This window comes from Pundamilia nyererei, unplaced genomic scaffold (genome assembly GCF_000239375.1).
Source record: "Pundamilia nyererei isolate P.nyererei 1_Seehausen unplaced genomic scaffold, PunNye1.0 scaffold00047, whole genome shotgun sequence".
NCBI lineage: Eukaryota > Metazoa > Chordata > Actinopteri > Cichliformes > Cichlidae > Pundamilia > Pundamilia nyererei.
This window is the reverse complement of record NW_005187448.1, coordinates 2,308,512-2,334,939: the sequence shown is the minus strand read 5'-3', so window position 1 is coordinate 2,334,939 and position 26,428 is coordinate 2,308,512. Positions and strand designations below refer to the sequence as shown.

At 42.2% G+C, this 26,428-nt stretch overlaps 2 protein-coding genes and 1 long non-coding RNA gene across 5 annotated transcripts; all 3 read left to right on the top strand.

The window, feature by feature from the left end:
• The first annotated feature begins 749 nt into the window (after positions 1 to 749).
• On the top strand, positions 750 to 14,045 carry erbb3b (erb-b2 receptor tyrosine kinase 3b). Of its 3 annotated transcripts, none has more exons than XM_005732577.1 (28): positions 750 to 1,046; positions 2,389 to 2,540; positions 2,652 to 2,838; positions 3,353 to 3,478; positions 3,571 to 3,633; positions 3,799 to 3,917; positions 4,536 to 4,677; positions 5,492 to 5,605; positions 5,696 to 5,813; positions 5,907 to 5,980; positions 6,402 to 6,492; positions 7,811 to 8,013; positions 8,152 to 8,284; positions 8,380 to 8,473; positions 9,031 to 9,188; positions 9,303 to 9,359; positions 9,592 to 9,733; positions 9,833 to 9,955; positions 10,038 to 10,136; positions 10,258 to 10,443; positions 10,529 to 10,684; positions 10,808 to 10,883; positions 11,020 to 11,166; positions 11,533 to 11,630; positions 11,721 to 11,897; positions 11,978 to 12,049; positions 12,301 to 12,592; positions 12,721 to 14,045. In XM_005732577.1, the coding sequence occupies exons 1-28, from the start codon at positions 971 to 973 to the stop codon at positions 13,623 to 13,625; spliced, it is 4,380 nt and encodes a 1,459-aa protein (XP_005732634.1). In that variant the 5' UTR covers positions 750 to 970; the 3' UTR covers positions 13,626 to 14,045. The 3 variants fall into 3 exon arrangements, with proteins under 3 accessions (XP_005732634.1, XP_013766197.1, XP_005732633.1); XM_013910743.1 differs by having other exon boundaries at positions 2,386 to 2,540; positions 9,836 to 9,955; XM_005732576.1 differs by having other exon boundaries at positions 2,386 to 2,540.
• Positions 14,046 to 15,302: 1,257 nt separating this feature from the next.
• Positions 15,303 to 20,687, top strand: pa2g4b (proliferation-associated 2G4, b). Its single transcript, XM_005732575.2, has 13 exons — positions 15,303 to 15,550; positions 16,644 to 16,772; positions 16,871 to 16,976; positions 17,079 to 17,148; positions 17,250 to 17,342; positions 17,429 to 17,492; positions 17,577 to 17,655; positions 17,737 to 17,815; positions 17,909 to 18,042; positions 18,157 to 18,251; positions 19,317 to 19,444; positions 19,625 to 19,678; positions 19,768 to 20,687. The coding sequence occupies exons 1-13, from the start codon at positions 15,463 to 15,465 to the stop codon at positions 19,825 to 19,827; spliced, it is 1,179 nt and encodes a 392-aa protein (XP_005732632.1). The 5' UTR covers positions 15,303 to 15,462; the 3' UTR covers positions 19,828 to 20,687.
• Positions 20,688 to 22,879: 2,192 nt separating this feature from the next.
• Positions 22,880 to 23,697, top strand: LOC102198702 (uncharacterized). Its single transcript, XR_311709.2, has 4 exons — positions 22,880 to 22,922; positions 23,015 to 23,041; positions 23,259 to 23,281; positions 23,377 to 23,697. It is a non-coding gene; the product is annotated as an uncharacterized LOC102198702 (long non-coding RNA).
• The last annotated feature ends 2,731 nt before the right edge of the window (positions 23,698 to 26,428 follow it).

Here is a 26,428-nt window from a genome sequence, read left to right as displayed (position 1 = left end):
TCCCTCCCTGCCGCATTCAAAAATAAGATTAACAGTACATCTGTCAGAAGCGGTTAATGATTTCCATCCATTAGTGGCCCGTTTTCACCCGCAGCTCCGTGTTCAGGAATCTTGTCTGCTCCGAGGCCATTTTCTCAAATTAAGCATGTTCTTGTTTTGGGTTCAGAAGTCACTTGACTGTCTGACAATGTGGCCATTGTGGCAGGCTGCTCCACACGCATCAAAGAGGTGATTAACCAGTTGACAGGGCTGCGGGGACAATACTGCTCTTTACGGGGGAAACAGTGCGGCCACTCAGAGCGCTGGGCTCCTACTGGGTGGGGGGACCGAAACGCTGCTTCCACTGCTGACAGCATGAAACAAAAATAACTGGTGTTCAAACTGCTGCACACGGCAAATATTCACATCCAAAACCAGCTATTTGCTGCACTGAACGACCTGTACTTGTCTGTCTCACTGGCTCGTATGTCATTCAGCTTTTTTGTTATTATAATGTTTTAGGTGGGGGTGTTTGTAACGTTTAAAGATTTCTGTCAGTGCTATTGAGTCTGTCGTTTCTCGAGGGCTTCATAAATTTAGCAGAATTCTTTGCTTTAGTGTAACAACCGAGGCTTCAGCTCGAAATGACGGACAAACCGCTGATTGGTCGGGATGTTGGCCAATCACACGTCCCCATCTGGGAGGGAAATTCCCTCATCACAATAAACTACAACTTGTTCACTGTTTTCAGTTTTGCAAGTAGTCTGAGGGATGTTTGCGCTCTTATTAGGTGGTTTGAAGGAGTTGCACTTGTCCTTCACTTTGACTTGATCTGATTTTCCCTTTAATAGACACTTTTTTTTACTTTTATACCCCCATTACTGTCTATTCTTTAGTCGATTTTCCCCCCTGAAATACATATTGGCTCTTCGGAGGACTACCTAAACCGCTTTGATATGCAGAGATCTCCGTGAACAGGCTGGACATCAGCATGGAGCAGTGGCGAGTCATTTTACTGGGAGTGATTTTGTCTTGGAGGCTTCGAACATCATCCCAAACGCATGAAGGTGAGGACGTGATTCTATATCTGAAATCCTTTCTTAGTTTGGATCTCGTGAAATTTAGACAATACCGAAATTACCAGACAAATTATAGCAATAGAATAGAATTAACTGTACTTAAAGATGTCTAGTATAAACTGATAAACCTCAGCCTCTCTTTGTTTGGTTCACAGCAGACCACTCTTTCTTAAAAGCTTTTTTATTGTTATGATCCAGGCCCTTGCAGTGCACTTTAAAAATCTGCAGAGAACAGCAAAGATTCACTTTAAGAACTTCTATTTACCATTAACTGATTGTCACGCTGTCAGTAAATTCTTTCTGATAAAATTTAATGTGGTTTTCTGCAGTTACAACGACATTAATGTGCAATCTTTGCCAACATTCAGATCTCCCTTTGCGATAGCTGCCAGACAATCACACTGTTTTTCTTTCCTGTCAGGAGCCTTTGTTTACTTACTAATTTCCGATCACTGAGCCCTTTTATGAATGTGCTATGCTTCATATAAATACAAAATATTAACAAATAATTTAAGTACTAATGCCTGTTTTTGAGTTATCCCAAGTATGAGTTAAATATTATTGAGTCCTCCCAGATTAGCTGAATATTTCAGGGCCAGTGTTTGCTTAAAATTGCCATGTATGAATATAAGTGTGCATTAGGCAACAGTCCTTTGTCAGCATGTAACTTTCCATTGTTATTATGCAGCAGTCTTCAGGGTCCTATAGCTGTGTGTTATGTGTTCATAACGAAGACAAGAGATATGACTCGTGTTGAGTGAGTGCTGCAGGTGGCTAACATTTGCACATTAAAGGACCAGTTCCTCCGTTTTTTTGCTGGGCACTCAGAGATGGTGTGTATGTCACCTTCCGTTCACGATATTTCCCTTCCCTCTGCCAGAGAGTCCCGTTCACACACGGCCCATTGTCTTTTGGTATGATCTCAGCAATGCGCGGCTTGCAGACGCACATGCACACGCATACACAGAAGCACTGTCTGTCACTGCAGCACTCATCACTCACTGAGACACACTGTCCACATTTATAGCTTTACAACAATGAAGCACTTTGTCTGAGGGAAAATTTAAAAAAGAAAAAGTCACTCTCTCTTCTGACCCCCCTGACCTCCTCTTCATCAGCCCCAGGCCTGGACTGCTCCATGTAAGCGGGTAACAGCCTGCCTGTTTCTCTCTGCTTCACATCAAAATCTGTAGCCAGCACAGGCATGAACACAGCATCAGGGAGAGTCACCAACCCTATAAATACCACAGACACAACACAGCCCACAGTACTCACTTTCCCAGTGTTATTTACGTTCATTTTCATCTTTATTCCCTATCTGTGTTAGAAGTGTGTCCAGGGACGCAGAATGGACTCAGTTCCACAGGCTCTCAGGAGAACCAGTACAATCTGATTAGAAACCGGTATTATGGCTGTGAGATTGTAATGGGAAACCTGGAGATCACACAGATTGAGAGTAACTGGGACTTCTCCTTCCTCAAGGTAAATGTCATGTTTCCTTACTCTCCAGTCGTTACATTTGGAAAAAGCGTTAAAAAGTGGAGAGCATATTGGAGAAGTAGCCTCTTATATTAATGGTCTTCTTCACTCTAGAGAATCCGTGAGGTGACTGGCTATGTCCTTATTGCTATGAACCACTTTCAAGAGATTCCTCTGGGCCAACTGCGCGTCATCAGAGGAAACAGCCTGTATGAAAGACGTTTTGCTCTATCGATCTTCCTCAACTACCCCAAGGACGGCTCCAACGGCCTACAGCAGCTGGGACTCGCAAACCTGACGGGTTAGACGAACAACAGAAAAACAGATATTAGAGAAAGAAAACGTTCAATGTTTGTTCTGTAAAAGAAAATGCTTTCTGAAACCCAAGGCGTTTGTGACAGTGGGGAGTGGTGCATTACATAAAATGGAACAATTTAACTCAACATCTCAGGTCAAGCCTGGTCCTACTGGAAGTCCCTTCCATCACATACAGCTGTGGTCAGAAGTTTACATCCACTCAAGAAGATAGGCATGAATGTCATGGGAACTGGTGCTACATAAATAAAACTGAAATGAAATGACCTAAGAGATCATTCCTTTCACCTTGTTCCAAATTCTGCATCTTTTATTGGTTTTATTGTCTAATTCTTTCAAACTTTTTTAGTATTTTCTTGGAGGCTTAAAAAACCTCATGAAAACAATTATCCTCATACTGTTTTTTAAAGTGTATATTTTGATTCGCCTCTGATCCTGATATATCTGCTGAACCGTTTTCTCTGTCTAGCTTGCGTTATGTTTCACTAATGTTTTCACAGAGATTCTGGAGGGAGGGGTGCAGATTATCAATAACAAATACCTGAGTTATGGTCCCTGGATCTTCTGGCAGGATATTGTCCGGGACAGCAGCGCTCCTATTGATATCAAATACAATGGAAAGAAAGGTCACTACTGGTCTGCTATACGTATTCCAATTCATCTCTAAATCATCTCTTTTTATAAGAAGCACTTATCTTTCTATGTCTCTCTTTTTTAGGCCCATGCCATAAATCTTGCGGAGATTATTGCTGGGGACCAAACGAAAAGCAATGCCAGATCTGTGAGCGCCCACGTTTTGTTTTTCCTTTGCCTCCTCTTCACTTCACCTCATTATATCTCTTCAAAGCTACACAGAAATACCCGGAGACAGACACGCACACAAAGATTCAACACGCATACACATTTATGTGACTTCTGATGAACTTGTCTCTCCTGTGTGTTTTAGTGACTAAGACGGTGTGCGCTCCACAGTGTAACAGCCGCTGCTTTGGCACAAGCCCGAGGGACTGCTGTCACATAGAGTGTGCAGCAGGATGTAAAGGCCCCCAAGATGTGGACTGTTTTGTAAGTGAATTATCTTTTTGTCTTTGGAGAGGTTTGCTGATGAAACAAGAAATTGGCTTTATTTTTATTTTATTTTTTGTTAATTGCATGGAGGATTTAAGTCTAAATTCCTGTGTCTCATGCTGGGAATATTTCCTTACCTCCTGGGCCCAATTCTAAATCTTGAACAGGTTTTCCAGAGTTTAAGGGGAACTAATCCTTTGTTTCCTTTATTCTTCTGTGGTATGGATGCTCAGTCTGCCTTTAATTGTTGCCATGTGATGTAGCTTGTAAATACAATAGTTCATGCAAGCACATTCTTGTACTGGAGTTTATATTCATGCTTGTGGCTCGCACAACCTTACTTTGATGAAATTAGGTTTAACATCAAGTTACATTTGGAAGTAGTTGCACATGATATAACAGCATGCCATAAAAAAATTATCCACAGTATTCAAAAACAAAATTCTTGACCTCTTGGTGTCATTAGAAGAAAAGTAATTTATAACCAAAATCTGTATGATTCAGCCTCTGCGGGCCATGAATGTCTTTTGAATTGTGATGTACTTCAGCAGCTTCACCTTTGGCCTTTTAGTATTTCATTTTGATTCTCTTCTTTCTGTGTGTGTTCCTGTAAAGGCATGTCGTCATTTCAATGACTCCGGAGCCTGTGTGCCCCAGTGTCCCCGGGCTCTGATCTATAACAAGCAGACGTTTCAAATGGAAACCAACCCTAATGCCAAATACCAATACGGATCCATCTGTGTGTCTCAGTGCCCCAGTGAGTGGCCTGCATGTGTTTACAAGTCTAAAAGTTTTCTTGTTACTTTTTCTCTTTCAGTTCTAAGGTTTTAAGCTTCAGGTTGTAATGATAAAAATCATCTGGTCCATGACAGGCTAACAACAACCTCACATTAGCAACAACACATGACATATTACACTGTGCCAAAATGCACAAGCAGCATGTGAAAAATAAAGTGCACTCTTTCTGTTTCCAAAAGGATAAAGAGAAAAAAGATTAAGGAAGGATTAATTAATTCGCTGCCATTAATTAGTCATTAGCAAGCATGACCACATTTATGAAAACTAGGCCACTTGTAAGGCCACTTCCAAACAAGTCAATCATTCTACGACGAGAAAGATTATTCACAAGTGGAAAACTTTCAGCTCCCCGGGAGTTTGGCGACCTTTTCATATACTACACACTGAGCCTGTTCATGAAGCTGCAGTCAGCACTGATATATAGTATCAGATCTAACATAATGCTAGTCCCCATGTTAAACTGTAAGACAGAAAATGTAACAAAGCCAAAAACTAAACACAACATGGGACAGGTACAGCAACTCTAACCAGGAAACAGAAGTTTTCTGGTGTTGTGTTGGATCTGGTGTGTTCATGTGTGTCCCATATTGTCAGGGAGGAGTCCAGGGTGGATAGGAGACATCGAGAATAGAGCAAAGCTGGTAAAAGCTGGTTGCAGGCTTTAAGAATCGACTTAAGAGTCGTATCGTGAATCGTTTTATTTTATTTGCTCCTCTGCATGTGTATAATAAAACATATTCCCTGTGTTTTTCTTTTCTTCCTCCTCCTCACAGCTCATTTTGTGGTGGATGGTAGCTCCTGCGTGAGCGCCTGTCCGTCAGACAAGATGGAGGTGGAGAAAGAAGGCCAGAGGAAGTGTGAGCTCTGCAGCGGACTTTGCCCAAAAGGTTGAAATGAATGCAAATGCGATTTTTCACTTCTTCCACCAAGATTATATCTCAGTAGTCAGATGTGATTGTTTCTGGTCATCCCTTTAGTGTGTGAAGGCACTGGTGCTGAAGACAGGCAGACTGTGGACTCGAGCAACATCAACAGCTTCATCAACTGCACCAAGATTCAGGGCAGCCTTCACTTCCTGGTCACGGGGATTATGGGGTAACTGTCAGTATGTATGAGTAAAGCGTCTCAGGGTATGGTGCCGTACACTTGGTATGTTTATAGTATTTTTGCTGTCTTTTATCTTCACAGAGATGATTTTAGAAACATCCCACCACTGGATGCCAAAAAGCTGGAAGTGTTCCGCACAGTCAGGGAAATAACAGGTGTGCTTACGTGTGTAACAGTTGACTGCTTTTTATATTAAATTTCACAATCAAGTATGCATGTTTCCTGCCTGGACCTGTAGTGCTATTCATCCATGTTTGGTGTGAGCTGCCTTTGGAAATACTGGTTGCAAAGATGTCTCCTTTCTCTCGATTATCAAAGCATAATCATGTTTGATTTGGGGTAAACTATCCATTTAAACTTCTGTGAGGTGACAGTCACAATTAACATTAAACTGCTTGCTTTTCTTGTCACATATGAGGCTGTCTTCTATCCCTTGATAACGCACACAAAGGTTGTATCCATCAAATGATATATGCTCTCCTTTGGGGGAAAACAAATATCCAAATTATCTGCGATGTGTTATGCACAGTGTCATTTTCTATCGTCCTTAATATAATCACTGTGTTTTATTCTCAGACTTTTTAAACGTCCAGTCCTGGCCCAAAGAGCTGAATGACCTGTCTGTTTTTTCGAGCCTCACTACCATTCAAGGGAGGACGCTCTACAAGTAAGACTAGACTGCAGATTATACCGTGCACGTGTCAGTGAGAGGCCAGAGCAGGATGCTTTTATCACAACAGCTGATGGATTCAAATGTGTGATTTGGCGTTATGGGCTGGGTCATTTGACCGAGCATTTTGAGTTTCATGCCCTTTTGTGTTATGATGTTCCTGTTTGTAAAATTTAAGCTTTAGTCAGTTCTGTTGATATTGAGTTCTAATTCCCTTTTTAGCTCTCCTCTGTCTAGGTTCTTTCCATGTCTGTGTCTTCCCCACTATGTTGGTTTTGGTGTCCTGTCTTCAGTGTGTGAGTCTGTCCAGTCCCCTGTGTTTAAGTCTCCCTCACCCTTTATATGTTTCATTGATGTCTTTGTCTCCCGTCATCTCCCCCATTTGTCATGTATACTCTCCTTGTGTCTCTCTCCTCTGTGTCCCTCTCTGTGTGTCTGTGTTAATGTGCATGTGTCCCTCACCTGTTTACGTGTCCTCCCCATGTTCTGCTTCATGTCTCCCCTGTCTGTCATGTGTATCCATGTTTGTTTCTGCAGCCAGTGGTGTCTAGTTTCCTCTTTCTCGTGTCCACTATGGTTATGTTTTCCTCTCTCTCGCTGTCTGGTGTCAAGCTTGGGTGTTCCAGTTAACGTCTCCAAGTTTCCTGTTTTATTTTGAAAGTCTTGTGTTCCATGTTCAGAGTGTTTCGTTTTGCTTCACCTGTGGCATCATGCTCATTTGTATCAGCTGTGTTCCCCTGCGTTTCCATTTCCCTCATCATCCTCGTGTGTATTTCTGTGCTCTGCTGTCATTCATTCTTTGTCAGGTTGCCTGTTATGTTGTGCCCCGGATAATCTTAGCTTTCTAAAACAGAGTTTGACTAAGAATTATAAAATTGACTTTTTATTAAGTATGACCCAAAATGAGGGACTAACTATGTTTGTGTGTAAGGGAAATATATTACTCTTAAACCATGCAGGCATTCCTCTTACTCAGACTAATATCTATCTATAGGACTGTCTGTTGAATTACTCATTTATTTATAAGGCTCCAGATCACAACACCAATTGCCTCAAGGCACTTTATATTGTAAGGTAAAGACTACAAACAAAGAAAGCCTCAGCTACCAGATGGACCCTGTGAGTAAGCACTTGGCAACAGTGGGAAGGAAAAACTCCTTTTTAAGGGGAAGAAACCTTCAACAGGTTCATTGTGAGACTGAATGCATTACCTAACTACTTGGAACTACAACATAATCTGTTACAGACAATCTGATGTTTTTCCATTTGAATCATCCTTTTCTCCCCTCTTCATCCTCCAACCCTCCAATGAAAGCCATTTTTCTCTGACGGTCATGCGCGTCCCCACTCTTACCTCACTGGGTCTGCACTCTCTGAAAGAAATCAGTGACGGCAGCATGTACATCAGTCTGAACAGCAATCTCTGCTACCACCACACTGTAAACTGGACGAAGCTGTTCAGGGGCCGCCGAGTTCGAGGCAACAACCTCAGCAACAACAAGCCATTGGCAGAGTGTGGTGAGCTGATGGACTAACAGATAACCTTCACTATATTCTAAATGTTATATTTTGAGCATATTAAACTCAGAATTCACTATTGTGTTGTATGTTGTAAGCAAGTAATCAGTGCTGTTCTTACACAGTTTTGTGATGTAGTTGCAGAAGGCCACGTGTGTGATCCGCTATGTTCAGATGCAGGATGCTGGGGCCCAGGGCCTGAACAGTGTCTTTCCTGTAGGAACTACAGTCGAGACGGCACATGTGTGCACAGCTGTAATTTTTACAACGGGTCAGTGGTTGTGAGTTTACATTCTCGTGATTCATGTGTGTATGTTGAACGTATATGTAATATTTTGTTTGGCTTCTTGGATAATATTCCTGCAGGGCACCAAGGGAATTTGCAGGTCCTGATGGCGAGTGTACCGCCTGTCACCCAGAATGCAAGACTCAGAGTGGGAAAGTCACCTGCACTGGACTGGTAATCACTAGCTTTGATAATCCAGTGACACTGTATCCCAGTAGTTTATATTTATGATTATTTACATAAAATAGATAAGCAGTAAATTTGTTAAAATCAAGATGAAACAAGAAAGGTACTTAGAGACTCTCTACTTCCACTCTACACATTATCAGTGTCAGGTTGGTTGGTTTATACCAAATTCTAATCCTACCAATCCGAATGTCGTAGCAGAGATCAGCACTCATTAGACCAGGCAATCTTCTTTTGAATCTTCTATTGTCCAATTTTGATGACAATTGCAGCCTCAGTTTCTTGTTCCCAGCTGACAGGAGTGGCACCTGGTGCGGTCTTCTGCTGCATTCAGGAATGCTCTTCTGCATACTTCTAAACAAACATGTGATTATTGTATTTTTTTTTCTTTATTTTCGTATACATTGTATTCTTATAGGGCTTTGTGATACCTCGTATATTGGTGGCATCACTGTTGTGGTTCATTTCTGGTTCATTGTCACTCTAGCAGAGTTTATCTCACATAGTCTCTATTTATGATCCTCCTTTCTCTCTCTCATTGGTAGGGTTCAGATGATTGCGTGGCTTGTGCCAGTTTTCAAGATGGTCCTTTCTGCATGTCCTCTTGTCCCACTGGGATAAATGATGGACAGAAGGGACTCATTTTCAAATACCCCGACAGGAAGGGTCATTGTCAACCGTGTCACCACAACTGCACACAGGGGTGAGACTGGACTTAAAAAAGTCTATATGCCCACATGTTTCCCCAAAGTGAAGTGTCCCAATTAGGTTGTTGAATCTCTGCATAATAAAGAAAACTTTGTCTTTCATTTTTCAGATGCATTGGCCCAGGATTAATGGACTGTTTAGAGACAGCCAGACTGGCAGTTAGTAGGTTAGTGTTTCCTCCTGCTGGTGAACATAAGTACACTGCAATTTGTATTGCAGTGAACTGCAAATCTAAATCACAAATCATTCCACTGTTATAGCAAAAAAAATATTTGAACTCGAAAACTTTATTTCTAAAAGGGTAATTTTCAGTTTCCCCAAACGTAAGCTGGGTTATCATGACATAAAATCTTTTCTTTTTAGCTGATGTGCTCACTCTGTTATTTCTCTGTCTGCAGTGGTCAGATCACAGGCATAGCCTTGGGTGTCCCAGCTGGCTTAATCTTCTGCCTGGTGTTATTTTTCCTGGGCATGCTTTACCACAGAGGACTTGCCATCCGTCGCAAGAGGGCTATGAGGAGGTACCTGGAGAGCGGAGAGGTGAGACTTTACAAAACACCCAACTATATCTTCTGGACTGATTTAACTGCATTTGCTGTGATGATGAAAATCCCCTTGGAATAACTGGTCTGTTTGTAGCAGAGCTTTGAGCCGCTGGATCCTGGAGAGAAAGGCACCAAGGTTCATGCCCGCCTTCTGAGGCCCTCAGAGCTGAAAAAAGTCAAAGCCCTTGGCGTGGGTGTTTTTGGCACTGTGCACAAGGTACTAATTGGCCTGGATTTGTTAGACTTTCACTGATTATCCACAAATTTGTGTGCAGCTCTACATTTAATTTGTTTTTAAGGGCTTTTGGACTCCAGAAGGAGAGACGGTAAAAATACCCGTGGCCATTAAGACAATCCAGGATAGCTCAGGCCGACAGACTTTCACTGAGATTACTGATGTGAGTCTCCTCTGAAATAAGGTCACACACAGAAGTTAATGTAAAGATTGAATGCCTGTCTTTTATCATATGCCAAAAGATGCCCAGTAATCACATTATCATTGCATTGTTTGTTGTGTAGCATATGCTCTCCATGGGCAGCTTGGACCACCCTTACATCGTTAGGCTGCTGGGCATCTGCCCAGGTGCCAGTCTGCAACTGGTGACCCAGCTCAGTTCACAAGGTTCGCTGCTGGAGCACATCAGGCAAAAGAAGAACAGCCTGGATCCCCAGCTCCTGCTCAACTGGTGTGTGCAGATTGCAAAGGTGAGGACAGTTTTTTCTAAATTTGCTTTTCCATGCAAATATATTAATAATCTGTGACTACAAGGACTACACATCTGTTTCTCAGGGCATGTACTATCTGGAAGAGCACTGCATGGTCCACAGGAATCTGGCTGCACGCAACATCTTACTGAAAAATGACTATCAGGTCCAGATCTCCGACTACGGCGTAGCAGACCTCCTTTACCCTGATGACAAGAAATACGTCTACACAGACACAAAGGTTGTTGTGAGTCATTGAGCTTGCGATACACACTGAATTGTTAAACAGCTTTTATTGTCTCTTCCAGTAATGCAATCAAACACAAACCAATTTGAGTGTCTGCATTTTTTTCTGTTTATTCAGACGCCAATAAAATGGATGGCACTCGAAAGCATCTTGTTTCGAAGATATACTCATCAGAGTGACGTCTGGAGTTATGGTAAGAGGATGTCAGTGTGTGTGTGTGTGTGTGTCTGTTTGTGGTGTATGCACTAATAAATTAACCTTCCTCTTGAAACATCACTGTCTATGAATTTTGGCGTGGAGCATTTAAATTGTCCTCTTTTCCTGGACAGGGGTGACAGTGTGGGAGATGATGTCATTTGGGGCGGAGCCATATGCATCCGTGTCACCTCAGGAAGTGCCGGGTCTGCTGGAGAAGGGCGAACGTCTGTCACAGCCCCACATCTGCACTATAGACGTGTACATGGTCATGGTGAAATGTTAGTCAAAACATTAGCCTCTCTCTCTCTCTCACATACGCGCACACATATATCTCAGGAAGTAGAGCAGACTATTTCAGTCTCCATGCCGAAGTATCCCAGCGCAAGATAGTGAACCCTGAATTTCCCATGATGCAACTGAAGTGTAATAGTGTGCAGGGAGGTTAAACAAGGTGCTTAGATATAAAAAAAATAATAAGAGTGCTTGTATGAATGTGTGTGATTGGCTTGTAGTAAAAAGTGTTTTGAGTAATCAAGTTAAGTGATTAAAGTAGAAGAGAACTATATTTACCATTTATTCAGGTATTATTCACAAATACATTCTGATACATGATAAAAAATTGGTGTTTTTCTTGTTATGTTTAGGCTGGATGATTGATGAAAACATAAGGCCCACCTTCAAAGAACTGGCCAGTGACTTCACTCGCATGGCGAGGGACCCACCGAGATACCTTGTCATCAAGGTGAGACTATGATGGCTACTCATTTTACAACTTTTAGTTCTGAAATATAGTCTTTAATCTTAGTGCCTGTTATTCCTGATTACCCTGCAGCTGGAAGGAGAAGAACCTGTCCCAGATGCAACCCATCGAAGGGAGTCAGAGCGAGGACTTCTGGATCCAGGTTTAGAAGACCAAGATGAGGAGGGACTGGAGGAAGGTTTGGCTACACCTCCTCTTCAGAACTCGCCGTCGTGGAGTGTTTCTCGTTCTCGGATTAATTCATGCAGGGTAAAGAAGGACATCCTGGATTTCTGCACTGTTGTTACAGGATAATTGCAGAATCAGCACACCAATTTTTTTTTTTGCAGAGTGGCTCATATCAGCCTGGAAATATAGGATACCTGCCAATGACCACGAGCCCAGCAGACAGCTTCCGCCAGGTTTTTACAAAAACAAACTTTCACACGAATAAATGCAAAGACACATTCCTGATTTCTGATTTGCTCAAAGTTGATATGATTAGCTTCATTTCCAAAGAACTTCACTTTGAATGAGTATGTTACTGGTGTCACGGCCAGCAGGTCAACAAGATATACCTACCTACCTGCACTCCTACATACCTTCATACTGTACCTCTCTCCCTCCTCAGGAAGTAACAAACTATCCATCCCTCTTTGCTTTTCTGTCCCAGCTGTGGTTTCACAGGTCTCGTCTGAGCTCAGTCCGGACTCTGCCTGAGAGGTTAGAGGTCAGGGGGAGTGGCAGAGAGGCAGAGGTGCATGAAGAAGGCTTACGGACGGCGAGTCTTCACAGGGCCAGGATTGGCTCAGAGAGGAGTAATCGTCGTGTACCGATCAGCCAACAGAGAAAACTTTCAACAGCCTCCAGTCCACCCTCGTACAAGGTGTGGACGGCAGAGGAAGAGGAGGAGGTGGACAGCTATGGCTATGTCCTACCTGGCTCACCTAGTACACCAGAAAGAGGTAAATTATGAGCAGTAAAATAGGAACAGTGCCTTGTTGTTTTGTTACATTTCGGTTCAAATAGTTAAATCATGTATTTAACCAAAGCGTCTTTCCTAATCTTCTTCCTTCTTTGCACCCTATCGCAGTTCAAATCTCCAGAATTTCTCATTCTGGCCAAAGACACTCAAGGCCTCTTTTCATGGTGATAAATCCCACCCAGGAATATGAAATCATGAACACAGAGGAGAGCACTCCTCCTCGTTTGGCCAGCAGCGTTTCAAGACAGGAAGACGACCCCACTGTGGGGATTTGCTGCAAAACCCCACCCTTACCCTCCCCAACATTCATGGCTCTGTTACCCATAGAGGACATAGCACACGAAGAAACTCTGCCACCAGACTCAGCTGTAAGGAGGAATCCACTTCATGAGGCTTGTGAAGGAACTGCAGAAGAGCGAATAAACTCTGCAGAGAAACAGCCGCTCACTAGTGACTTCACTAGTGATATCAGAGCTGTGGATGACCCAGGAGAGCCAGCCCAAGGGAATGGCAGGTATGAATACATGGACATCAGGCACTCTGACTCTACAGAACGAGATGAATCATCACAAGAGAGACGTGGGAGTCAAACATCTGCAAAGAGTGCAGCAGAAGAACAGGAAATACACCAAACAGTGGAGGTGTTGAAAAAGGAGCACAAAGAGGAAGAGGAAAAGGAGGAAACCCAGAACACAAACAACAAAGCCACTCCAAGCAGTACGGCCATGCCCAGGCCAGATGTGCTGAAAGGTGGAGGAGAAAAGGTGGAGGAGTATGAGGAGATGAACAGATTTGGGGTGGTGCCCAGCAGATGTAAGGAAACAGAATACCAGAACCTCCCAGTAAAGGGGAGGGTTATTTGTGAGGAGATGGGCAGTGGCAGGTGTACAGAGATTGGGGAATACATCAAGGTGTGCGCTGGTGTGGGGGAACCTGCAAGCAACACATCATTCGACAACCCAGACTACTGGCACAGCAGGCTGTTCCTCAAACCAGATGCTGTGCGCACCTAATAATGCGGCCAGGGACAGAGTCACAGAAACTGCTGCAGTTGCTGTCATAAATGTGGGCTGTTTCATATTCATGTTCACCTTTTTTTTTCAATTTTTTATGGGTTCTTTTCAGGAGGAAGAAGAATATTTAAAATATTTTTGATTCTTACTTCTTTATTCGGTGAATAATAATTCATGAAAACCAACTGTGAGATGGTACAAAGCCAACAAACTGGAGGGTGTCCTCAAACATGTATTAAGTGACCTTCGTATCACAGTGAATGCAGTAACATGAGATGATTCCCTACGGTACTCCTTATAGTAACATGAATTATTATATAAATTCAAGTGACTAGTTTGCAGCTATCCTACCATTTGTCATCTATATGTGAACAGAAGCATTTTTTACATTATGTTGACATTTTTATAATAAAACAATAAAACGTTGTTTTTGTGGTTGTTTTATTTTTTTATTTATTTTATTGCTCAGTCATTCAATAAAATGACAGAGTTAAAGAGACTGTACTCTATAGATTTACCGGGGACACGTCAGAAAACGTAAAAGGCAAGAGACGGCACTGGTGACGCGCTCGCGCTACTTTTATTTCAGATGCAGATCAGAGATGACGGAAGTGAGAGTCAACGGTCACATTTTTCCGCTTTTGTTCAAGTAGCGAGAGAAACCGTGAAACTAATGGGCATATTTCATTTCCACCGTATTTTTCAGAGCCTGCTTTTCTTGAAATAAAAAAGTAAATCTTAACTTTATTCCTCAGATAAACTTTTTTCTTAATGTGTATTCGTGTGTATAGATAGATAGATAGATAGATAGATAGATAGATAGATAGATAGATAGATAGATAGATAGATAGATAGATAGATAGATAGATAGATAGAGAATAAAGGCAGCCAACATCCAAAGAAGAGCTTTGAATATCCTTCAAGAACCCTGAAAAATTATTTCTGAAGACTATTTAAAGAAATTATATGAAGAGAGTTCAAGCTGTGTTGAAGAATAACAGTGGTCATACCAAATGTTTACTTTCAAGCGCTGAAAGTTCTGTATATTATTCTCTATATTAATAAGAATAGACATCTGACTATTTGACAGAATAGACAATATAAACATATTTAAAATTAAAGGAATTTGAAATGTACATTGTTCCTTGGTTTAGTGTCTGGAAGAGAGTCCTGTCTCAGTCAATTATAGATGATGTGAGAGAGCCGGTGTGTGTGTTTAGGGCACGGATGGCTTGGGGATAGAAGCTCCTCTTGAGTCTCTCTGTCCTTGCCCGGATGATGCGGAACCTTCTACCAGATTGCAGAAGTTGGAACGGTTTGTTGCCAGGATGGGACGGGTCCTTCAGTATCTGCGCTGCTCTAGTCCGGCATTTCCCACTTTCTTAGCAAAATGTGAAAAAAATATAAAGTATTGTGCATGTACCAATTAAACCTGTATATATCAGAGTAGTTATATCTCCCAATTTAAATCCCTCTTATGAGCTAATTATCATGTTATTACAATGTTATTAGGGTGCAGTAAAGTAAAAGTGAACAAATATTATGTTTAAAAAAACGAATAAAATATGAACAAAAAACCCCCCAAAAAAGTTAAACGTAAAGCTAACGAACAAGCTAGTAAATTTGGCAAAACCGCCAACCATCGGCCAATGCACCGAGCTGGAAGTGAACTATCTTGACTGCAGAGTGTGTCTTTGGCAGCAGGCGGGATCTGCTGATCGTGCGCTGTCGGCCGGAGTCGGGCGGGCCGGTGTGCAGAGCAGCGTGGTCCGTCCTGAGCCTGACTGAGACCCGCGGGGGAAAAAGTTACTCTCGAGTTCGCGGACACACTGCCAACATGTCTGGAGATGATGAGACGCAGGAGCAAACCATCGCCGATGACTTGGTGGTTACCAAGTACAAGATGGGCGCCGAGATTGCAAACCGTAAGTAAATACATCGCTAACGAGGCGTTTTGATCTCTTACAAGTATCAGAGCCGTGCCTGATGTTAGCTAGCAGTGCCAGCTAGTCATATGCAGGCAGCAGCTATGCCATGTGCCGCAGCAGTGCATCGATAACAAGAAGATCACATTAGGAAGCGGGGGCTTTTTTTAAATAAACAATTAAAATACGGGTTTTATGATCATTTACGCCTAGATTTCCTTTCAAAGCTATCCGCACACGTTTAGCGCCATGTAGCTGTCACAGCAGCACACCGGTAAGCTAGGAAGCTATGTGGCTGGGCTAGCTGGCTATCAGGCGTTAGCTAGCTGTAACTGCTAACGTTAACAGATAACAATGGCAAGTACAAATGACACGCAAGGGTTCAAAATAAGGCAGCTCACATTTAAACGCATGTGTGCAGTGAATTCAGATCCGTACAAATTAAGTTTAATTTAACTTTGCTGGTGACCTGATTGACTAATACGATGTAATTAAAGGTAATAACTGGCGTAAGCAGAGACCGTTTAAACCGACTTTCTCTGTGGCACTATTAATTGTGCTTTAATTCTAGGCTGCCTGTCAGACATTAACATTTATCAACATACCTGATGTTGGAAAAAAAAGAAGAAAAAAGCATTTGTTCACGATCCTTTTTTTAATACAGAGACTGGGTGTTTTTCATCCCCAGCCCTTCTCTGTATGATGCACGAGATCACATGATATGCTGGTCCTTTACATCAGTGGCAGCATGTCCTTATTATGATTTATGTATGATAAGCTGATCTTGATTTAAGACACCTAATTCACTCTCGTCAATGCGCAGATTTGGGCAGACCCGCAGCTGTCAGGCAGTCTGTCAAACGTTAATCTCACAGCAAATGTGAAATGGGTTTATCTGTGCCCTCTGATGACAAGAGGAGCACTGTCTCTCCTGCTAATTCTAAACGTTTGGTGGGCCTAAACAGCTGATTGACCCACGATTAATCAGCAATTAAAGTTATGATGAAAACAGTATTTCAGGCACTTGTCTGCCGTCTGTTATTTAAACACCATATTAACCAGTTTAATGGCTCTCTTATCTCTTGCCCTGCAGAAGCTCTGAAGGCTGTAGTAGAGGCAGCTAAAACTGGCGTCTCCGTGCTCAGCCTGTGCGAAAAGGGAGATGCCTTCATTGTGGCAGAAACTGGAAAGATCTTCAAGAGGGAAAAGGAAATGAAGAAAGGTATTTTTTTTCTTTCTCTTGCTCTTTCTTTCTTTTGGGCTTTTCATTATTCGCCAATCTGACTCAGCACTCCCTCATTCACTCTCTTTCCTTCCCAGGTATCGCTTTTCCTACATGCGTTTCTGTTAACAACTGCGTGTGCCATTTCTCCCCTCTGAAGAGTGATCCTGAAGTCATACTGAAGGATGGCGATCTTGTCAAAATGTAAGCTTCTGATTTTATGCTCCCCATCCTACGGCAAGGTGGGAAAAAAGCACTGAAAACATAAACTAAGCCGAAATTTAACCACCTCCTGTTTGCGTGCAGTGATCTCGGTGTGCACGTCGACGGCTTCATCTCAAACGTGGCTCACAGCTTCATTGTCGGCGTGACCAAGGTATGAGGAATACACCCGCCCTGTAGCAATCAAATGCTTGATTTCCTCCATTAATCCCAATAGGTCTTTAGGTCTTTAACTTACCTCTCGTGTCTCTGCAGGACAACCCACTGACAGGACGTAAGGCGGACGTCATTAAGGCAGCTCACCTCTGTGCTGAAGCCGCTCTCCGCCTCGTCAAGCCAGGAAACCAGGTAAAGCTCTCCCACTGACCAGATCTGTGTGACCAGATAGCCGTTTAGACCTCTTCTCATAATCACCGCTGTTTGTTTTTCATCAGAACACGCAGGTCACGGAAGCCTGGAACAAGATTGCAAAGTCATTCAAGTGCTCCCCCATTGAGGGTGAGTGTTTGTGAACACTCTGGTTTCGGTTTCTAGATGTGATTTTGGGCCACTTGACTCATTTTAGTTTTTGAATGTCCGCAGGCATGCTCTCTCATCAGCTCAAACAGCACGTAATCGATGGGGAGAAAACGATCATCCAGAATCCATCGGACCAGCAAAAGTGAGTTCTGTCAGCTGGTGCGTATAGTGGTCGATGTGTCGTCTTTGACCAGTAGCTCACCTCGTTGTGTGGTATTTGCAGAAAGGACCACGAGAAGGCCGAGTTTGAGGTGCATGAAGTATACGCAGTGGATGTGCTCGTCAGCACCGGAGAGGGAAAGGTGAGAAGGATTGAAGTGTATGGTCAACTGTTTAGTTTGGGGGGTTTTTTCCGCTCAGTATGAAGAATTTGTTAATTTATTTATTTAAATAAGGCAAAGGATGGAGGTCAAAGGACCACAGTTTACAAACGAGACCCCAACAAGGTGTACGGCTTGAAGATGAAGACGTCTCGGACATTCTTCAGCGAGATGGAGAGACGCTTCGATACCATGCCTTTCACTCTGAGGTAGCATCTTTTAACCCCAGTTTAGAGATTTCTTGTATTTCTGCCTTTTCATTTTATTATTACAGAAATTGGTTTGCACCTTCATCCACTTATTTTTCTTTCCATTGTCTTCAGAGCGTTTGAGGATGAAGCAAAGGCCAGGTTGGGGGTGGTGGAGTGTGCCAAACATGAGCTGGTGCAGCCCTTCACTGTACTGCAAGAGAAAGAGGGTGAGCACCACTGTGTATTTAGGAGTGAGCGTGCACTATAAGTGGTCGGTCGACGTGTTCGGCGACGACACGTGAAAACATGCAGCTGTTATTTGTTTAGCCTGATTGGGTTCATGTCTTATTCTGACCCAGTATCATAATAATCCAGTCAGAATTCCTGGTATTTCAAAGGGGTGTGCAACTTTTTTCTTGCAAACTTAGCACTAGCAATACGTCTCTAATCCAACACGTAATAAAAACTTGCTGTTGCAGTTAAAGTAAATGATAACATTTTTAAAAAGAGACATAAATGGAGAGACAAAAAGTGGAAGGACTTGCTTTGGAGGTAGGCATAGACGAGCATGAGTGTTGACTGTGCAGCCCTTCTTGCAGCAGTCGGGCCCTCCACTTCACGGCCTTCACCGTTACATGTCTGAGTGCAGCGGGAGAAACTGAGGTCCAGGTGGCTGCATACTGGCTGGTCAGCTCCGAGTGATAGACTCTCTGCAGTATAGGGACAACAGGCCATAGTTTAACAGTCTTTTAGTGTGTTAGGTAAAGGAAGCCTTGTTATGACTTTTAAGTTTCTCTGCATAGATCTTGTTGACCGATTTTGGCCGTCTCCACAATAGTTCTCCCACCTCCATCTCATCCTGTCACTGTCATCCTTCTGTCCCGCCAACCCTCCTCCCTCACTACATCTATGAATATTCTCTGTGATCTTCGCTCCTCTGCTCGTCCCAACCATGTCAGCCTTGCCTCTCTCACTTTGCCTCCAAATTGCTCGACCTAAGCTGATCTAATCACATCTAATCCTGACCGTCTCGATCACGTCCAATGAAAGTCTCAGCATCCACCTCCAGTTCAGCCTCCTGTCTTTTTGTTAGTGCCACCGTCTCCAAACCGTATCGGTCTCACTATCATCTTGTAAGCCGTCCCTTTCACTCTTCTGTCGCACATCAAAAATGAAAAAAACAACAACCTTCTTTGGCCACTAGATGTCTCTGTTGACAAACAATGATGGAAAAACAGGAACTGTGGAGGTGTCTACTACTACTTCTATAACTGTGAACCCTCTGTGTTCAGGCGAGTTCGTTGCCCAGTTTAAGTTCACCGTGCTGCTCATGGCCAACGGACCTCTGCGGATCACCAACAGCCTCTTTGAGCCAGAACTCTACAAGTCTGAGCACGAGGTGGAGGACCCAGAGCTGAAGGTAATACATGGTTTTAATACACAGTCCTCCTCCTGAGGACGATTAGACTAATGGGACTGCTGTGTCTCGCCTGTTAGCTGACTTCGCACTTGCAAAACCATTATGTGTTGATGTATTTAATGCTGTAGCTCATCGGGTTGTGAAAGTCATATTTGTCTACTCCTCCCTCTCCCACTAAAGGCTTTACTTCAAAGCTCAGCCAGCCGTAAGACTCAGAAGAAGAAGAAAAAGAAGGTGAGATCCAGGACGCTGTGATTCTGTATCTCACTTTAATGCTGTTGACAAGTTTCTGCTCTAACGTCGATCCTTTCTTTTAAAAAAAGGCTTCAAAGACAGTGGAGAATGCAACAGGACAGCCGATGGAGACCGAGGCCGCAGAATAAATCGATGCTCCAATAAATTGTGACAGACATGATCCAAAGAACAGACGTCACGAATCCTTCTGTCCCAGCTGTGTGAGGCACTTGTGGGCAAACTGCTGCAAATACCTCTGAGTCTAACTGATGTCAGTTTGGGATGATGCTGCTCCTTAAATCTGTCACTCCCACTAGAACACACTCTCTCATACAAAACACACACTTATATCTAGTAAATTTTACTGCCTTTGAGACATCCTTATTCTCTTAACAGTGGTCTGCTACCAGAGAGGATATTTTGGTCAAGGGCATATTCTCACTGGAAAATGCCACCATTTGACTGACCTTGAGCCTTCCATTCATTCTCCAACTGTAGTGAAAGATGTGGAAAATAAAAAGAGTTCGACCGAGCAGCCAAGGATGGCGACTGCACAGCACTGCGTCAGTGTAATTGTGTGACATTAAGATATGAGGTCTTTGAAGTGAAGCCACGCCTCTGTCATGAGTTTAACTTGTCGTGGGCATAAATGTGGACGTCTGTCCCGATTCATCACATCATCCCCCATCGTTCAGTTTAATTGCAGCATTTATACCGCTCTTGCTTGGTTTGTGCTCCACTGTACGCTCGTAAGCTTCTGCTATAAGTTACTCCTAACAGTTTCTAAAGTCAACATTTAGGACCTCCCACATCTAACCAGTAAAAACAAATTGATTTCTTTTCCTCGGTTGTGGATGGTCTTAACTCCTGCCAAGGGTTCACCACTGAGTCTGACAGTCTGTGTTTACATAAGAAGTCCATACCTGTTAAATATATGGATGCTTTTGTAAAACAAATCCCACTTTTAGAGACTATTTTTGGAAACATTAAAAAACCACCTGACATCATTTGTGTGCGTTCTGTTTTGGTGTATTCATGAATAAAATATTGTTTTTACATTTTAAGAAGGTTAATGAGTAGTTCTGCTCATTATTCCATCTTCTTTATTGAGGCTCTGATCCCAGAGAGCTGGGACGCGAGCCACTGGCCATGCTGGAGGATCGGGATTAAATTACGCCCACATGATTGAGAGATCTTGTGTTTGGTTCACAGTAGCTGCATGAAAAAGTTGAGGGAACAATTTAATCACATTTAATTTTGATGGATCAAATATACAAGCTGAATATCTTTACTGGTACATATTGTGTAATTTGTCGAGAGAATCTCCACGTCTTTGAGGGCTGGATTCAAAGTCACTCCTATAATGATGCTGAGGAGTGTGTGGCCCCATGTGCCTGTGTGCACTATGTTAACACCTAGATATGCTCCTCTTGAGACAGCAGATGGTGTGCTGGGCCTTATGTCCTAGACTTGGATCTGAATATGTGAACTTCCAGTGACTTCGTCATCCAAGAACTGTGAGGCTGGGTCTTACCCTATACCAGGAGGATTACTGCGACTGGAACAACAGAAGCCTGAGTTTGGTACAGATTAGCATGTGGACGTTTGTGCAACCTTCCAAGGATGCCTTTTCACACTATCACCCTCTGACCCTCTACCAAACTGGTCATGCTTGATGATGTCGCAGGCAGACTCTTTCATGCCTGTCACACATGCTCAAGTGTTTCATATGTGAAGTGAACGGGCAGTTCTGGTGACTCCATAGTGCTGGGGTCCGGGCACAGAACTCCTATGCCTCTTCATGGAGTATACACACACTACCCTCCAGTTATTTATTGCAATTCAAGTCGTTCAAGTCCACTGATAGCTTAAAATGGTACAAAGGTAAGTGGTGAACTGCCAGAGGTTAAAAAAGGTAATGTTACCCAAAATTGAAAATGTACAATTCAGAATTATACAAAAAGGCCTTTTTCAGGTAACACAAAATAGGATAACAATGTAAAGCTGTTCTGCAGCAATGGAGTTTGATAAAGCCTTGAAGGCTGGTGCTACAAATTCCTGCAGGGGTTCCACATTTTCTGGATTTCTTACAAACCCCCTCTGTCTGCATAAAACTCTGTGAAAAACACTGCGGTACCTCGTGATCAGTTGAACAGTATTGTACTGCAGAAATTAGTGTGTTGCTACAGAATTGGCAAGAAAAAGGCAATTAACAATGGAAGAGAGACAGACCATCATGACACTTACAAATGTAGGTCTTTCCTGCAGAGAAATTGCAAAGAAAGTCAATGAGTACAGTTTCCTTTACCATCAAAAGTCACTCAGAAACTGGGGCAAACTGACAGAGGAAGAGGTCTGGCAAACCCAAAACCACAAATGAATCAGAGGACAAGTTTCTGAGAGTTAACAGCTTCCGTGATATGTTATCGAGCTGATTTGGGATGAACTGAACACGTTTATGGCAGCTTCAGCTGTTATATCTGCCAAAGGTGGCTACTTTGATGAGTCAAAAGTTTAGATTACACTTTGGTTTATAAATTTATTCCATGATATCGTTTTTCAGTCCAGTTGTTTATTTGTGCTATACTTTCATTTCAGAGTGCAATGAGACATTAAACTCCATAATTTTCAATTAAAAAATGGAAAGATTGGGGTGTTCTAAAACTTTTGACCGGTGTAAGTAGCCCACTGGAGGTCATTTTGAAGAGATCTGGCAGTACACCTGTTCCTCCATGTACAAAGGAGCAGATACAGATCCATTTGATCGATCTACAGGAGAAAGAACAAACCTTCCAGTGACTGCACATAAAAATCTGTAAATCCTCAAGAATGAGATCTCCATACTGGATCAACCAAGGCAAGGTTTTCCAATGATGCCTACCAGCGCAATAAAGCAGCAGGTTGTAGGATGAAAATATGCTACTGTTGGGAAAGACGGAGGAGAAAAGGGGGAAGGTACGTTCAGTGGCAGAGAGTTTAAATGTAGGAATATCGTGGACGGGTGGAGAGGTGGGAGTGAGTCTATTATAAGTAAGATTTGATGCGATCTCTCGCACATGCGCGGTGTGTAAGTATTATTTAAAAATAAATGGTCCAATAATAAAATCATTTGAAGAGCGTTGCCATCTTGAAAACTCAATTTCCCACGTCTCGCTGGCGTCCATTGAGAATGACGTAGGAGGCCATATAAATCGGACGTCTCAACGTTATGACGTCCTTCGTGGAGACGATTCCGTAGCGATCGGTGAGTGGGAATAGTCGGTGGAAGAATCCAAGTTAATCGTCTTAATATGAAATCAATCGAAAGTATCCGTAACATTTTCTTTCTGTTTGCAGCGTCCCCTCGTCGACATGAGAGCTAAGGTTGGTGTTTGGTGTCTCTGTGTGGGATAAATACACTTCCCAGCGGGGCTACATTTGTTAGCTAGTCAGCAAGCTTGTGCAGTTTGACGGTTAGCATAGCCATCAGAATTTAAAGTCCTGCTTAAACAGATGTTGGCAGCTGCAGCCCATTATGAAATATTTTGGCCAATTTCTATGAATGTGTTATAGCTAATTGAACATTGTCTCTTTTCCGTAGTGGCGAAAGAAGCGCATGCGCAGGTAAGAGTTATCCCTTTTGCATTCACACCCGTTTATATATTTACTTTTTTATAGCACCTGAAGTGTGACTGAACTTTGTGACGTCTTCTGTACAGGCTGAAGCGCAAAAGGAGAAAGATGAGGCAGAGGTCCAAGTGAACCGTGCTCTCCGCCATGGCTGTGACGTCACATGCCGACAACAACGGGATGGGTGAGCACAGCTGGAGACCCAGGACCCTCCCAAGTCAAGTCTGAGACCTGGAGCATCCACTTCTACCAGAGGCAGCAGCTGCCGGCTCCCGCTTGGAGCTGTGATTGAACATCTGCTGGACGACAGCTTTTCCTCTGGGACATTCTGAACTCTTTGTTCTTAACTCCTCAGCTTTTGTCATATGTTTTTGTTTATACTGTGATTAAAGGTTTTGGTTAAAAAAGAAGACTTGAATAATGTTCTTTCTTTATATTTAAGCAATCTTTTCAAAGGGGAACTAAGTCAGTAAACCTATAAACTGCACTGACTGATCAACCTGTAGTATTCAAGTACAGTATGGCAAGGCGTCTTAATACCATATGACCTCCTTACTAATGTTTCATACTTTGGAGCATTGCTTGTGCATTTTAAGGTTTGGGACCGGCATTAAAAGTGGGAACGAAGTGTGCTAGGTTCACATCTACCCCCCTTTTTATATGGACATTTTCCTTATTAGATTTTACCAAATAGAAACCTTCAAACTGAGAACATAAAAAAAAAAAAGCTAAGATCCAGCCTGAACTTAACCATATGAGAATGGTGGGGGTTAAGATAATGTAGGTAAAAAGAGGTTATATATAGAAAGCGGTGGGATTTTTCTAGTGCTTGGGCAAATTTATCAAAAATTTAAATTTCTATGTAAATATGTCTGTCATCACTCTTTAAAACCTGAGGATCCTGTATATATGTGTTTGTCTATGAATAACAAGACAACTGATCTAACAAAGATATTTGAATTTTATCTCCTCTAATTCTAATATTTTCACGAGTAAGAGAAATAAGTCACTTGCAGTTAGATATTAATATCCTCACTTAGTGGTTCTAAAGCTATGACATAAGAGAGGTGGCGCTCAGAATGCTGAATGGAAATGTATGGAAGATTTTGCAACAGCAAAGACAGGGATAGAAGTACAACTCTGGAAATTATTTTAAAACCTTATTGAAGCAAAATAGATTTTAAACAACTGAAAGGCTTTTTAAAAGATGTGACACATGACTCTGTACATGCACTCTTTACCCAGTGGCCACTGAAATAAGTGCCTGGGGATGTTCAAGATGATGAGGGCCGTGCTTCTAGAATGACTTTCTTCTCAGTTTTGCAGTTCAGATCATGTGGCAGGTGCATATCTAGGGACCTGACTTGCTTACAGACAGGCCTGTAATGCAAAGCTACAGATAAATAAAATAGAAAGTAAATCATTTTAGATGCTGTCCAGAAACCATGATTTAAGTGGGTGTGTGAATGTTTTAACCTTTAGACAAAGCTGACTCAAAGGACAAGCTTGTGAAATATGTCTGTAATGTTTTTACCCTTGAAGCCGGTCCATCAATTCATTCTCTCCTTGGCTACAAGGTGAAGTATAATGAGGCCATTGCTGGAGAATGCAAATGACAATAGTATGGAGTAAATGTAATTGGAGAAGCACTCACTGCTTACAGTCCTGATCACAAAATTGTAGGGAGGTAAAGCTCTTTCCCCCAATAAAGATGAGATTTGACGACCATATTGATGAGGTTTGTTCTGAGTTTTTCCAAGGGTAGCCCTGGTAGCTGTATAAGCACTCCCACTGTTGATGCACGCTCTGTCATTTTGTTTGTAACAGATCTGAAATATGACAGAAACCACTCAGCTCACAGTAGAGAAACAATGTCTGCCCCCAGCAGGAGGAAGGAAATGAACATGTTTAGTGAGGTTGTGAGAAGAGAACAGGCAGTTTTCATTCTTTTAACAACTAAATTAACAAGATAATACATGTATGTGCAGTATCCTCATTAAAGATTCCTGAAACCCTTCTTTACAAATCTACAAATTATTATTAAAGATAATGACCTTAAAACTAAATGGCATCTTCTGTATTAGGAAATTTCCTGTATAGGGGAAAATATTGATTACACAAGCTCGAATATTACTTGAACAACAACATGCAACATGCCTGTTCTCACGCTGGTAGGTAAATCAATGTTGATAAGTACTTGGCAAAGCCAAATAGACGATCAGATCACATGTGTGCTGGCTTTAACTTTGACACTTCTTGCATTTCTCTGCCCACATTATTTCCTCACAGATCACTCATCACCCTGTGACCACTATTTCTGCTTCTGCTGTAGAGCTAGAGAGCACTTTTTGGTTTTTGTCTTACGTTACCGAGACGCAAACATAACTTGTTTTCTTTAATGTGTTTGGACGACTTGAGGACATTTTGATGATTTTTACATTCAGCTGTGAACATAGGAAACACTGTTTGAAACAAATAACATTCACGTATACATTTCACTTAGCGGTACATTACACCGTATATAATAAGTAAATACACAGGCCTACAAACATGAAATAAACACTCCTAAATACACATGCAGAAAAGAATGTTGTATGTGTGCGCTGAACATTGCTCTGTGATTACAGTATGCAATGCAAGCTGCTTTATCTTCAACACTGGAGTTGAGCAATAAAAAAAAGTCTGAAACTATTTTGAACTTTGACACTCTGAATTTGTGCTTTGTATTTAGGAAAATCAAAATCTTTGGAGGGGAGAAGCAAACAGGGTTTAAATATCAAGCTATAACATGCCAAAATCGAAATGTAAGCAATGATGAGTTTGTGGTTTGTGGCGGTTATGAGAACAGAAATCGTGGCTCTAATAAAACTGCAAATTCTGAGAATAACAAGCTTCATAAAACATGAGCTCCACATTTCGTGGACTCTCACAGTGACATTTTGTTGCTTTATAGGACTTGGCTGTTTATTGACAGCGTGTTCTTCCTGTCTATGTACACAAAGGATCATCAAACCCGTAAAATCCCTCCAAGCAAATACTGATAACTGGCTGTATCCAAGGCAACAAGGGGGCTATTTAAAACCTGGCCTGTTTTTCTAGCCATAAATGAAGCTATTAAGAAAAAAGGGAGTGGGAGTTGAA

What these genes read in the sequence shown, in the direction of transcription:
- pa2g4b (XM_005732575.2), top strand. Translation starts at nt 15,463, where the DNA reads ATGTCTGGAGATGATGAGACGCAGGAGCAAACCATCGCCGATGACTTG. An exon ending in TCATTGTCGGCGTGACCAAG is followed by an intron (nt 17,149 to 17,249) that starts GTATGAGGAATA and finishes GTGTCTCTGCAG; the next exon opens with GACAACCCACTGACAGGACG. An exon ending in AGAAGAAGAAGAAAAAGAAG is followed by an intron (nt 19,679 to 19,767) that starts GTGAGATCCAGG and finishes TTTTAAAAAAAG; the next exon opens with GCTTCAAAGACAGTGGAGAA.
- erbb3b (XM_005732576.1), top strand. Translation starts at nt 971, where the DNA reads ATGGAGCAGTGGCGAGTCATTTTACTGGGAGTGATTTTGTCTTGGAGG. An exon ending in CTGTGTGTCTCAGTGCCCCA is followed by an intron (nt 4,678 to 5,491) that starts GTGAGTGGCCTG and finishes TCCTCCTCACAG; the next exon opens with CTCATTTTGTGGTGGATGGT. An exon ending in ACGTCTACACAGACACAAAG is followed by an intron (nt 10,685 to 10,807) that starts GTTGTTGTGAGT and finishes CTGTTTATTCAG; the next exon opens with ACGCCAATAAAATGGATGGC.